The sequence below is a fragment of the Muscardinus avellanarius genome (assembly GCF_963383645.1).
Source record: "Muscardinus avellanarius genome assembly, chromosome: 10".
NCBI classification, from domain to species: domain Eukaryota; kingdom Metazoa; phylum Chordata; class Mammalia; order Rodentia; family Gliridae; genus Muscardinus; species Muscardinus avellanarius.
Genome location: NC_137796.1, coordinates 79,001,806 through 79,015,933, shown reverse-complemented (window position 1 = coordinate 79,015,933; position 14,128 = coordinate 79,001,806). Strand labels below are relative to the sequence as shown.

The following is a 14,128-nucleotide window of genomic DNA, read 5'->3' as shown; positions in this document are numbered from 1 at the left end:
CTCCCAGCCCCGCCCGCCGGACCCGCTGTGAACCAGCTCCCTGTTGCTGTGACTGTGGCACAGGTGTCCAGGATGGGGGCCAAAGTCACCCCTTGGCTTCACTGCTTTTGGGGGAAAGTTGCACAAATTGGACAAGCCGCCTCAGCCCCCCAGCTGCCATCGTGCACTGGCTGGTCGGGAGATGGGAAGGGCTGGTTGGTGCCAGCCTTCTGTCAACGTGGGACTCAGGTCTGCTGAGGGGCTTCCCCCACCGCTGCCATTTTGGGGGACAGCCTGGGTGTGATGCTGAAAGCCCCAGCTTCCTGCCTTGCCACATGAATGTATTCTTTGGCCCCAAGCCCCCCCCCCTCACCCCATGAGAGAGGGGCGTGGAGCAGTTCCTCCAGGAGCTGGGAGGCTGCTTCATAGACTGAGTCTTTGTTCCTGTGAGGGGCAGGAGGGCCTCAGAGGGCCAGGAGTATGTGGCTTGGAGCTGCAGGTGGCTGTCACAAGGGAAGCGCTCTGACCTGTAGCCAGCCACATGGGGTGTGGACCACCCAGTTCTGCGCCTGACCCGTCCGTTGACCAAATGGGAGAGGAAAGAGTGGCCTCTCCTCTCGACGCCGTTTTTTAATGTTGGGTAAGGCTGGGGGTCAAGTGGAAGTGTGTCTCTCCTGGGTCAGGGGTAGGCTGCCTTGCCTATTGCTCACCGACTTCTCACTCCTAATCCCCTGCCTGGGCTTGTCTCATCCATTTTTTTGTTGTTGTTATGTTTTTTCAGTAGTTTATCTTTTGGGTTTCTCATAGAACTTTTTATCCCATCAACCTCATTGCTCAGAGTGCAGTATTATGGCAAGACTGCCACTGCCTCCCCTCCATGAATGTATTTCTCCTTCCTGTCCTGGGGAAGTGGGGAGCAGCCCAGCCCCAGTTTCTTTCCCCATCTATCCCCAGAAATGACTTTTTTTGTGTGTTTTGTTGGTTGTTGGTTTTTTTTTTTGGCACCAAAGTGGCAACTGGGTCAGTGTTGGCATAAAGCTGGCCTCAGGATGGAAGGGCCCCTCCACCTACTTCTCCCTGGTTTTGACAGTGTTAGGTCCGTGAAAAGACAATATTCTCTCTAAAGCAATAAGGGGGTGATGGGCCAGGGGGAAATGTCTTGCTGCTGCTGGCCCCCCAGCTTCCCCTTCCCTCTCGCCACACACTGGCATTAGAGGAGTGGGGGAGACTCCTGTCGTGACTGAATGTAACCACCCTGCCCCTGCCACAGCCAATGCAGGGGAAGGGGGGACACTCTTCCTGTCTCTTCCCGCCCCTTCCCCCAGCTAAAGAGACTTTGAACTTGGGGGTCCACGAGCCTGGAGAGGCCTTAACCCTGCGAGGAAGTGTAAGGGGAGCCCTCTCCCACCCCATCCCCTCTGAGAGTGGTCAATGTTTACAAACCCTGAGCCCCCAGCCCAGGGACTCAGACCCCCATTGCTGTCCTTTCCCAGTCCCAGTCTTCCTGGGCCCTAGCTGCTCCCCACCCTTTCTGGGGTTTGGGATGGTGCAGGGGTCATTCTGTATTCCCTGGTCTTGTACCCACAATCTCCCCTACCCACCTCTACCCTGTGTGACTTCCCTTTCTTCTGCCTGTCCCTGTAAATATTCCTCCCAATAAAACTTGGTGTGTGTCCTCCCCTTCCTCCTTGTCTGCTGGCTTTATTTGGAGAGAGGATCTTAGAGATGAGTTCCACAGCCCACCTAGGACCATCTGCCCTGCTGGCCTCTTACTTCAAGGCCAAGGAAGAGTGGGGTTTTCCCTTCTGGGCCTACTGCCTGGGACCCCATACCCCACTGCCTGTCCTTAGGCAGCAAAGGCCCAAAGGAGGAAGACACAAGTAAGGGAGGAGACCAGGTACAGAGTTGGAATTGGTTCCTTTATGGAAAAACTGAAAATATAATAAAAATTAAAATAAAACCAGTTTTAAAAAAGCCAGCCCCTGGAGTTTCCACCTCCTGCCTCTGGCCCTCCAGAGGGGTGAGGCCCTGACCCCAGGGCAGCAAAAGGATAAGGGCTTTCAGCCCTTCCTCTTCCCCCATTTTATCCCCATCTTTATCTCCACAGTGGGGGCCCCGGGAGGAACCAAACCTGGGTGGGGGAGCAGGGACCCAAGGCCCTGTGGCCCAGGGAGGGAGGCTTGGTATGTACCCAGCCCCAAAGCTCCCGGCCTGTAGTGTGGGCATGGGCAGGGCCCCTCCCAGCCTGGGCCCAGCTGGGGTTGGGGCAGTTAGTTCCAGATCTTGAGGAAGGAGTCCCAGGAGCCTGTGGCCACAGCCATGCCATCGTCAGTGACCCCAAGGCAGCTCACACGGTTGTCGTGGCCAGCAAGGACACCTGAGTGGAAAAGGGACATAAGTGATTATGGCCTGGGCTCCCTGCCCCTGCCTGCTCTCCTGGCACCCAGGTCTCACCTGCACGGTCGCCCTTCATGGCATCCCAGATGTTACAGTTAAAGTCGTCATAGCCTGCGAGCAGCAGCCGGCCGCTGCGAGAGAAGGCAACCGAGGTGATGCCACAGATGATGTTGTCGTGTGAATACATGAGGAGCTCCTGATCGGCCCGCAGGTCAAACAGGCGGCACGTGGCGTCATCAGAGCCCGTGGTGAAGGCGTAGCCATTGGGGAAGAACTGTAGGACACAAGCTGGTGAGGGTGTGGAGCAGGGACAGTAACCTGGGAAGGGCCAGCCCAGCTCACCCCCAACTTACAGCCACAGCGTTGATGTCTGATTCATGACCAATGAAGGTCTGTCGGCACATGGAATCCCGCACGTCCCACAGCTTGATGGAGGCATCACAAGCACCTGACACAAAGGTGCGGCCATCGGGGGCCAGTGACAGGGACATCACATCCCCACTGTGTCCAGCAAAACCCACGGTCTGCTGGCCTGTCTCAATGTCCCACAGGGCACTGGACAGAGGACAGGAAGAAGGAAGGGATCAGAGATGGGGTGAAGGGCTGGGAGCCAGACTCCCTGGCTCCCCACCCCCTTTGCCATGGGAGCACAGCCCTGATAGAGCATCTGTGGAAGGGAGCCTACTTGACCCAGGACAGACAGCCTTAGGTGGGGAGGGTGTCCCCCAGTGCCACCCTCAGACAGGCTAGATACAGGCTCATCCTTGTCAGGTTTGTGCCCCCTGCTGAGCACTGAAAAGGTCCAGGCAGGGAACATGGGGTAGCCTGACTACTCAGCCTGGCAGGGCCTCACCAAGTGGTATCCCCAGAGCTGGTGATGATTTGGTTGTCATCCAGGAAGCGGCAGCACGACAGGTACCCTGGGGAATGGGGCTAGTCAGCCAAGTCTCACAGGGAGGGCAGCATGCCGCTCATGTGGTGCCCTTGCCGTGCCAAGCCCCTCTCACCAGTATGTCCGGGTAGCTCTCGGCTGACCCTGACATTGCCCTCTCGGGTCTTGAGGCTGTAGATGGAGCAGATGTTGTCCAAACCCCCACAGGCCACAAAGTTTCCTGAGGGCGCGTAGGCACAGGTCATGACCCAGGAGGAGCGAAGTGGGATGGCATGGACCTGAAGAGGGGCAATGCCAGAGTCAGAGTCAGCCAGGAACCTGCCACCCAGCACCGGCCGTCAGGCACCATGTCTACCTTGTTGGTGGTATAGCTGTCCCAGATGATGAGCTTCCCATCCTGGGAGGCGCTGACCAGCAGCCTGGTGGACAGTGGCAGGGAGAAGCACAGGGATCAGGGGTTGGGGCCTCCTGGACTTGGCACTCCCTCCCACCTAGGGGAAAGTTCTGAGACAATCCCTAGCAGCAGCCCAGAAGTCTGTCAGTACAGCAGTACAGCCCTAATTTTCCTGGTCTCCCAGAGATGGTGGGAAGCAGTCCTCACCTTTGGCAGAATGGGTGTCTCATACCCACCAGATCTCTACCACTGCCCCCCACTCTGCCAGCTCTAAAACCTCACCAGAACAGAGCACAGAACCCCAACCCAACCACCCATGCACCTTGAGTCTGTCCCCCAATGCATGGCATAGATTTTTGCCAGGTGTCCACGGAGGGTCCTCCGCGTCCTCATCTGGATTCTCCCCACTGGGTCCAGCCCAGCTGTGATCTGGAGGTGGAGACAGAAGGAGCTCAGGGAGACCTTGGCAACTGGACCCCATTTAAGAGTATGCCTCAAACCCTTGCCCCTCCTCTAAGTCCCCGGGTCAGCTCTGGAATTACCTTACCTGGGTCAGTGTTGAATCCCCACATGCTTTTCTGGCATCCTGTTAAAGAGATGATGGAGCCAGAGAAAAGCAAGACAAAAGATGGAGGAAGAGGGAAGATAAGGAAAGAAAGCAAGAGACAAGGCAGTGGAGCATGAGACATTAAGAGATTAGGATACCTTCCCTCCCCTAACCCCAAAATTCCCCAGGCAGCCCCCTCGGGGGCAGTGGACAGCAGCGCACACAAGACTCCTGGACTTGCCCACTCAGCCTCCCTATCCCTGCCGGCCAGGCCCTCACCCGGATCTGGTTCCGGAGCTGCTCGGCCTCCTGTCTCAGTTGCTCCAGCTCACTCATGGCGCCGGGCCCGTGGGGCGGGGTTGGGGGCGGCTGGGGGCCGCGGGACCGGGGCTGGGGGAGGCAGCTCCTGGCCGCTGGCCCGAGGCCTGAGGGGGGGATGCAGAGCTGACGTCAGGCCCCAAGGCCGCAGGGGAAGGGGGGGGGAGGCGGGGTGGAAGGGTAGCCTGGAAGGGTTCTCGGCTGAGGGAAGGGAGGCCGTGGTTCGCAGGGCAGGGGTCGCTGGCACCTGAAAGACGTTGCAGAACAGGCGACTTCCCCAATCTTCCTCCCGCCCCCCGGAAACAGAGCGGGAAGTGCAAGAGGAAGCGCAGGGGAAACCCCTCCCTCGGACACTAAGCCCGGGCGGGACAGCCACGGCAGGAACTGGGGGGGGGGGGGGGAGGTCCCTTCGAAAACAGACCTGGCGTCTGCCCCAGCCCTCACGGGCGCCGCCCTCCCAGCACCTAATTTTAAAAGGGGCGGTGCCTCTTTAAATTCACCCCCACACGCCGCACACCCTCCACACACACCCCCAGCTTCAACGGTGGGGGGGAGACCAGAGGGGGAAGCTGGGCTGTTCGTGGAGTTGCCTAGGCAACCGTCACCCGGACTGAGAGCACCTCATTGGTGAAGTGCCCCCACCCTAGCCCGTTGCCTAGGCAACCGCATCCACGGCAGAGACCTGTAGGGTGGGTGACCCCACCCCCGGCCCCATCGCCCCCGCCCGACCCAGCCTCCCGCCTCTCCCTAGAACCGGCTGGGGTGGCTGTTTACAGGATTTGGGAAAAGCCGATTGGGCACTAATAGGTTCGGGACGGCTCACCCCGGATAATCCCAGGGCCGGCTGCACCCCATTAGCCGCCCGCCGCCGGTGGGGCCGAGGGCGGCGGGGAAGGCCGCTCCGAGCCGCCGCTCCCTCGGGCGCCGAGGCCGCCCGCCCCGCCGCGCCCGCGGAAAGCCCGTGGGAGCCTCTCTGAAGTAATTAGGGCTCCGGAGAGAGGAGCCCGGCCCCGAGGCGCGGCGCTGCTCTCTCCCAGGCGCTGGCCGCGGCGGCCCGGCACCCGGAGTGCAGCCTGCGGGCTCGCCGCTGGGGACCCCGAGCCCGGCTGGCCCCGCGCCAGGGCCGGCGTCCGGCCGCCCGGCCCGACACACCTGTGCGCGCTGGCCGCGCACGCAGCGCCCGCGACCCCGGCGCCTCCGCCCCGCTCCCACTTCCCCAGGCGCTGGGCGTTCCTCTTCCCCGCCGACATTTCCCCTCCTGAGTTCAGCTCTCCAGCGCTAGCGCCAGGGGATGCCCCTCCAAGGGGGTGGGGGCGCCGTCCCTGCCCCACCCCACCGCAGGTGCGGACAAAGCCCCTTCCTTCCAGCGGCCAGCAGCCCGGGCCAGGCCGGCGGCAACGCCACAGGCCGGGGCAGAAGGAAACAGGCCGGGAGGAAGCCGCTGGGGGCGGGGACGGCGCTCCAGCTCCGGTGCCCCTCACCCTCCAAGGACCCCCGGCGGCCCCCGGACCCTGGGGGCGCCACAGCCGGGGGGCCAACAGAAAACGGGGTGCCACTGCCTCCGCACGTCTGGCGGGGCAAAAGTGAGGGGACAGGAGAGGGTCCCCAGATCTGGCAGCTGGAAAGCGCAAGCTGGTGCCGCCCGCGCTGTGGGTCTGGCCCTCCAGCCCCCACGACCTCCATTTTGCCCAAAAGAAAGCTGGGCGGGGGGCAGGCGCCGGGAACGAGGCTTGCGGCTAAGACGTGTGAAGGAACACGGTATCGAAGTCTCCAGCTTAGGGCTTGGGGGCCCGAAACCAGGGGCACAGCCAAACCGAGGGTAGGGTGGAGACGAAGGCCAGGGTGGCCTCGCGGCCTTGCCTGTCTCCCTGCATTCTTGAGTTTTGCAAGACGAATGCCGGCGGGGTGCGGATCGGGAGGACATGCGGGGTGCTACCCCGGCGGCAGGCCGGGGAGGGTGGTAGTGGGGAAAGGGGGCGGGACGGGGCCTAGAGGAAGCCCGGAATTTAGCCCCCCAACTACTAAGCTAGAAGCGGGCGGGGCTGGGACGGGGTCTGGGGCCGGGGCGATGCCCCTCTCGGTGCCGGGAGCGCGTGCATTATCGGGGCTGAGGGTCCCCCAGTTCTCCTTCCGGGTTTGGGAGCGACGGGGCCAGAGGAAGGGAGGGGAGGTCTGGAGAGTTACGTCCGCTCCCAAGAGACCACACCGGGGAGACGGAAGGAAGGGATATTCCCTCCTGGGAATTTGGGGCTGGGGGGCACGAGCACTCCTTTCGTCGGCGGAGGTACCTGTGGCGGGAGGACTCTGCCCAGGGGTCGCTGGAGGAGCGCGGGAGGTCCTGTCTTCCTCCGCGGCGGAGGCGGCAGCGGCGGCGACGCGGATGGATTTTCTCAGTCACCCCAACTCAACAGTCCAGCACTGCTCTCCCCAGAGCGGAGGGATCCCGCCCGCCAGTGACGCGGCCGCCGCCGCGCCCAGGGCCCGGCTGGGCGAGACCAACTAGCTAGTGGGGGGAGGCCAGAAGAGAAAACAGCACTTTATGGGCAAAGACTGACTCAGTCACAACAAAGATACTACCCCACTCGACTTAGACGAAAAAGGACCAAAATAATGGGTTTTTACCCCGAAAAGAAATAAGACATCCCCTCCGGGGCTAGCAGAGGTGGTACCGACAGAAGGGAGGGAGAAACCGCTCGCCGGTCACGTGACCAGCCTCCTGCCCCTCCCGAATTGGGCGGCTCCGGACTGGGAAGGGGCGCTTGAAGCCCCAGCTCTCGGGTTGACCACGCCCCCCTGACAAGTGCCCGCCCCTCTCCGGGAGGCGGAGCCAGAGAGGTCCGGATAGGCGCACGACAGGGCCCGCCTCCACGCGGCAGGAGGGCAGAGCTGCGGGCCGACCGTGGAGCGGGAGAAGGTGGGGACCGGCGCGAGCTCCCAGGACTTCCTTGCGATCAGGGTTGCCCAGTGGGCTTTTATAGACTCCCATACAGGTCCCCATGCAGGTCCCCATGCCACTGTAATAACAAGTCTTTCTCTCTTCCTCACATTCACACACACACACACACTCTCTTTCTCTCTCTCTCTCTCTCTCTCTCTCTCTCTCTCTCTCTCTATATATATATATATATATATATATATTGTGTGTATGTACTATTTGGAACCCAGGGGCTCTTCTATCTCCGGGCTATACTCCCAGGCCTATTTTATACTTTATTTGGAAACTGGGTCTCACTAAGTAGCTAAGGGTGGCTTCGAACCTGTGAGATCCTCCAGTCTCAGCCTCCCAAGCGCTGGCGACAAGTCATATTTATTCGTGTTTGTAATCCTCAAGTAGTAGCATTTATTACCCCAATTTTGTAGTAGTGGAAACAGACCCAGGCTACAGAGTTGAGGTATAACAGGCAAGCAGCCTTAACGACCTTACTGGCAATTATATCAATATAGCCTCTTGATGAAACCCCACTGTGGTCCACCTGGATGAAGGAATAAGAACATTAAGTATAGGCCTCAACTTCTACACCTGTTTGGTGAGGACATTGAAGGCCATCTGCCCTGCAAATCTCTTGAGTTGTTATGAGATAGATCCCTATGGATTGTGAAAACGCTTTGGAAAGTTCAAGCCAACAAAAGGCTTTCATGAAGTCCTTGTAATTTAAAAATATCAAAGTACACTTCAGTTAGCTTCTGCAAAAGGCATTTTAAATACTTTTCAGAAGCACAATTTTTGTATGTGTTTGTGTATGGTAGTGGGGATGGAACCCAGGGGCATCTCTGAGCTATACCCTCGACCCCATTTTATTCTTTTTATTTATTTTTTGGTGGTACTGGGGTTCCTGGAAGCCCTTCTACCTCCGGGCTACACTCCCAGACCTATTTTATATTTTTTTATTTTGGGAAACAGGGTCTCTTAAGCCAGCGCGGCTGGCTTCGAACCTGCGCCATCCTCCTGTCTCTGCCTCCCAAGGGCGGGAATTACAAGCGTGCGCCACCACTCCCGGCTTATTCTTTTTATTTTTAAACAGGGTCTCACTAAGTTGCAGAAGACCTCATTAAGTTGCTGAGGCTGGCTACAAACCTGTGATCCTCCTATCTCAGCCTCCCAAGTAGTGGGATTACAAGTGTGCACCACCACACCCCACTGGAGCACAATTTTTTTAGAAAACAAAAGTGATGTTCTTTGTTAGGCACGAATTCCGTTTATGTGCACCTACCCAGTCAGTGACTAGGAATAGGTAGCCGATGTCAGAGAGTATTTGTAAGGGATCTTCCTGATAACTTACTTCAGTTCTCGCCATCTCCTGAGGGACACTGACTTCCCTAACGTCACTTAGAAAATTAGCAGCCTGAGACTAGGACCAATTCCATCAAAAAAAATTTTTTGTACTGGGAATTGACCCCAGGGGCATTCTACCTCCAAGCTACACCCTCCAGTCCTATTTTTATTCTTTATTTTGAAACAGAGTCTCACTAAGTTGCAGAGGGCCTCACTAAGTAGCTGAGGCTGGCCCCAACCTGCGATCTTCCTGTCCCTGCCTCCCAAGTACTTGGGATTACAAGCGTGCGCCACCACGCCTGGCATTCCATCACTCTTTCTAGGGCATCTGATGCTGCTTCCGCTCACTCTGGTTCTGTGCTGATAAGCTTTCCTGTTTTAATTCATTCGGCTAATATTTACTGCACCCCAGTGCACTAAAGTCCTAGGTATTGAGGACACAACAGTGAACAAGAGATGTAGCTCCTCAGGCTGCATGGAGCTTAAAATCTACAAAGCAGAGCCAGGCGTGGTGGGCACCCTAGTAATCCCAGCATTCAGGAGGCTGAGACTGGAGGATCACAGTTCGCGGACAGCCTCAGCTACTTAGTGAGGCCCTCTGCAACTTAGTGAGACCCTGTTTCAAAATAAAGAATAAAAAATAGGGCAGGAGGTGTGGTTCGGAGGTCCAATACCCCTGGGTTCCATCCCCAGACACACACACACACACACACACACACACACACACACACAATCTCCAAAGGAGAGATTGGAAAATGAGCAGTGAAACAATAGTTAATGCTGGTGGCCTGGAGATGTCATTTACCGAGACACAAACATTTGACAGGGGATGCATTTGGGAAGAAAGATCAAGAGGTTTAGATTGGGATGTTTTATATTTGAAACGTCAAAAGAAATACTTAATAGGTGGCTATAGAAGCAGGTCTGGGGCCCAATGAAGAAATCTGAGTTGGACTAGAGCCCCGAGAGTGAGTGGCACAGTCAAGCAGATGAAGTCATACAGAGATTTAGGGAAAAGACAAGATGGCTTAGCACCAAGCTCTGAGGAACTCCAACCTTTAGAGGTCGGGCAGAACACAGGCTGCCAGAGCAGAAGCCAGAGCGCTAATAAGAAAGTCAGGAGAATGTGGAGTTCTGGAACCCGAAAGAAAAGAGTGTTCCCCAAAGGGAGTGGTAAATTGTGCTGGATGCTGCAGAGAGATGAAGCAAGACTGAACTGAGACGTGTGCATAGGATTGGGTAACATGGAGGCCACTGGTGATTATGTCCAGAGCATGTTCAGTAGGAACAGAGTCTACTCGCAGTGGGCTGAGGGTGAGTGTGCGATGAGGCAGCGGGGACAAGCAGCATGGTGGGGCTTTGGAACTCTCAGCCTGGAGGGGTGCCGGAAGGCGGAGCAGCGTGAGGAGACCACGTGGAGCCAAGATATTTGCTTTGGCCGGGTGCTGTGGTGCACACCTGTAATTCAGTACTTGGGAGGCTAAGAAGGAAGATTGCAGATGGATGCAGCCTCAGCCGGTCATGGTGGCACATGTTTGCAATCCCAGCATTCAGGAGGCTGAGACAGCCTCAGCTACTACTTAGCGAGGCCCTTTGCCACTCAGTGAGACCCTGTTTCAAAATAAAGAATAAAAAAATAGGGTTGAGGGTGTAGCTCAGCTGTAGAATGCCCCAGTACTGCAAAAAACAAAAACAAAAACAAAAACAAAACAACAAAAAAAAACAGCTTCAGCAAATTAATGAGATCCTAAGCAACTTAGTAAACTTCTGTTTCTTTTTCTTTTCTTTCTTTCTTTCTTTCTTTTTTTTTTTTTTTGTGGTACTGAGGGTGGTACCTCTTCTACCTCCAGGCCATACTCCCAGACCTATTTTATATTTTATTGGGAAACAGGGTCTCACTAAGTTGCTGAGAGCCTCACTAAGTAGCCGAGGCTGGCCTCGAACCTGTGCGATCCTCCTGTCTCAACCTCCCAAGCGCGGGGATTACAAGCGTGCGCCACCACGCCTAGCTAACTTCTGTTTCAAAATGAAAAAAAGAGAAAACGGGCTGGCGGGGGGCGGGGTGGTGGCTTGGAGATAGAACATCCCTGGGTTCAATTCCCATTACCAAAAATAAAAAACAAAACTTGGTTTGTGTGTTTGTGTGCTGGAGATGGAACCCAGGGCACTGTAAATGCTAAGCAAGCCCTCTATGGCTGAGCTACACCCCAGCCCCAAGATGGAAGCTACTGGAGCTTGTTCAGAAGGGAGAGAAGAAGAAAGGTCGGTGAAGCATACAGGCAAGTAGGTGATGACCGGCGGATGGCCCACTTGTCCGAGAAGACAGAAGGCCTGGAGCGTATGTGGAGGATGTGGCTCTGAGGAGTCACCAGACACTTCCTCTTTGCCTCTTCATATATTGTCAGTCTTTTCTTGGACTCTTCTTCTCCTCAGGGCACTCTACAAATGGTATATTTCTCAGGATTCCAACTTTGGCCTTTTCCTCTCACTGTTCGTTGGTGACTTCAACCACTGCTGTGACTTTATCCCCTAATTGCGCATAACTCTCAAAGCCTGTGTGCAGACTTGGTGTATATCAACTGCAGACTGACTGTCTGCATTTGGATGCTCCCAGACGGCGCTGTGCTGGTGTCGGCTTGCACCAGCTCGTAGCAGCTCACGAGAGCTCACTGAACACCTCCTTCCCAATTCCTTGTTCAATGAAGTCATGTTGATTGTAGTGACTTGAAACCAGCCACGGTGAGTGTGTTCATGTCATAGAAATCGGCAAGTGCTTCTGATCAGATCTCCCTGTTTGTGAAGAGCGGGTTATTAAAATATTTACTGCATGCTGCTATTTACACTCAACATATTCCAGACTAAATTAATCATCTTCTGCACCCCATCCTATTCAACCCTACCTCTTCCCTGAATCTCTTGGTCTAGTTAACAGCACCACCCACCCACCCAGGAGTGACCCACTTCCTCATTTCCTGTGTTCGTAAGATAATCAGTTGATTAGGGTATAGTCTACAGCTGCAGAAACAAAGGGTCCCCAAAATTCTATGACACAGGCAATAACCCCAGAACAAGTACTCCCAGATTGGGGACCGTCTCTACCATCTTTAACATGTAGTTCCCATCTCTGTGTTCAACATGGCCAGGCAGCAAACACCATCGTACCTGAATTGCATCCATTTGGAACAGGGGTAGGAAGCACAAGTTCTTTCTCTGTAAGGACATCATTGGCAGGGCCTGGTGGCACATGTCGATAGTCCCAGTACTTGGGAGACTGAGGACAGCCTCAGCAACATAGACTCTCAGCAACTTAGCAAGACCCTGTCTCCAAACAAATTATAAAAAGAGCTGGGGTGTGGCTCGGAGACAGAATGACCTTGGGTTTAATTATTCAATCCCCAGATCCCCAGTAAAACACACATATAATCACTAACTGTGTGTGTGTGTGTGTGTGTGTGTGTGTGTGTGTGTGTGTGTGTGTGCTACTAGGGATTGAATCCAAGAGCATTCTACCTCTAAGCTACACACCCAGCCCTATTTTGTTCTGTGTGTATGGGGGGGGGGTACCGGGGATGGAACCCCAGCCGTATTTTTTAGTCTTTTTAGTTTTTTTGAAACAGGGTCTCACTGAGTTGCAAAGGGCCTTGCTAAGTAGCTGAAGCTGTCAGGGATCCGCCGTGCTCCAGTCTCTGCCTCCCAAATGCTGGGATTACAAGTGTGTGCCACCACACCTGGCCCTATTTTGTTCTTTATTTTGAAACAGGGTCTCACTGAGTTGTGGAGGGCCTTACTAAGAAGCTGAGGCTGGTTGTAAACTTTCAATCCTCCTGTTTCAGCCTCCCAAATCCTGGGATTACTTGCCCAGCTGACATCACTAATTTCTTTTTTTTGTTTGTTTGTTTATTTGTTTGTTTTTGTAGTACTAGGGATGGAACCCAGGAGCTTTTCTACCTCCGGGCTATACTCCCAGACCTATTTTATACTTTATTTGGAAATAGGGTCTCACTAAGTTGCTGGGAGCCTCACTTAGTAGCTGAAACTGGCTTCAAACCTGTGTGGTCCTCCTTGTCTCAGCCTCCCAAACTCTGGGATTACAAGCATGAGCCACCATGCCTGGCCCCCCAGTCCTATTTTTTATTCTTTATTTTGAAACAGGATCTCACTGAGTTGCAATGGGCCTCACTAAGTAGCTGAGGCTGGCTTTGAACCTGCACAATCCTCCTGTCTCAGCCTCCCAAATACTGGGATTACAAGCATGCGCCACCACGCCCGACTCATCACTAACTTCTGCTCAGATGGTTAGGCCAGATGCAAGGGAGGCTGGGACATGTAGTCTCCAATTATGTGTTCAGTTCAAATATATTTACTAAAAGCCAGGCATGGTGGCACATGCTTGTAATCCCAGCATTTGGGAGGCTGAGACAGGAGGATCTCAATTCAAGGACAGCCTCAGCTACTCAGTGAGGCTCTTTGCAACTCAGTGAGATCCTGTTTCAAAATAAAGAATAAAAAAAAATAGGGGCTGGGGGTGTAGCTCAGAGGTAGAATGCCCCTGGGTTCCATCCCCAGTACCACAAACAATAATAATAATAATAATAATAATAATAATAATAACAACAACAACAACAACAACACAACTAAAGAAAAAAGGGAACTTGGCACAGTGGTGAACACCTGTAATCCTAGCTACTCAAGAGGCTGAGGTATGAGGATCACAAATGTGAGGCCGACCTGGAAAATTCAGCAAGACACTGTCTAAAAATAAAAATTTTAAAAAGACTGGGGTTAAAGCTGGGCATGGTGGCTCATGCTTGTAATTCCAGCATTTGGGAGGCTGAGACAGGAGGATCATGGTTTGCAAACAGGCTCAGCTATTTAGTGAGGCCCTTTGTAACTCAGTGAAACCTTGTTTCTTTTCTTTCTTTCTTTCCTTCTTTCTTTTATCTTTCTTTGGTGGTATTGGGGTTCCTGGAAACCCTTCTACCTCCAGGCTACACTCCCAGACCTATTTTTATACGTTTTTATTTGGAAACAGGGTCTCTTAAGCCAGAGAGGCTGGCTTCGAACCTGTGTAACCCTCCTGTCTCCTCCTCCCAAGCCTGGGGATTACAAGCGTGCACCACCACGCCCGGCTCTTTTTTTTTTTTTTTTTTTTAATTCTGTAATGGGGATGGAACCCAGGGGCATTCTACCTCTGAGCTATACCCCCAGCCTGATTTTTTAAATTTTTAAATTTTAATATTATTATTATTGTTTTTGTGTGTGTGTGGTACTGGGGTTCCTGGAAGCCCTTCTACCTCCGGTATACACTTCCATGGGCTACACTCCCAG

The 14,128-nt window shown here is 54.5% G+C and overlaps 1 protein-coding gene across 1 annotated transcript; it reads right to left on the bottom strand.

Moving 5' to 3' along the window:
* Positions 1–2,115: 2,115 nt before the first annotated feature.
* Positions 2,116–4,545, bottom strand: GNB2 (G protein subunit beta 2; the record flags this gene model as incomplete). Its single annotated transcript, XM_080702106.1, has 9 exons — positions 2,116–2,356; positions 2,434–2,650; positions 2,730–2,931; positions 3,230–3,296; positions 3,384–3,546; positions 3,624–3,687; positions 3,985–4,091; positions 4,210–4,248; positions 4,489–4,545. The coding sequence occupies 9 exons, from the start codon at positions 4,543–4,545 to the stop codon at positions 2,250–2,252; spliced, it is 1,023 nt and encodes a 340-aa protein (XP_080558232.1). The 3' UTR covers positions 2,116–2,249.
* Between the last annotated feature and the right edge of the window lie 9,583 nt (positions 4,546–14,128).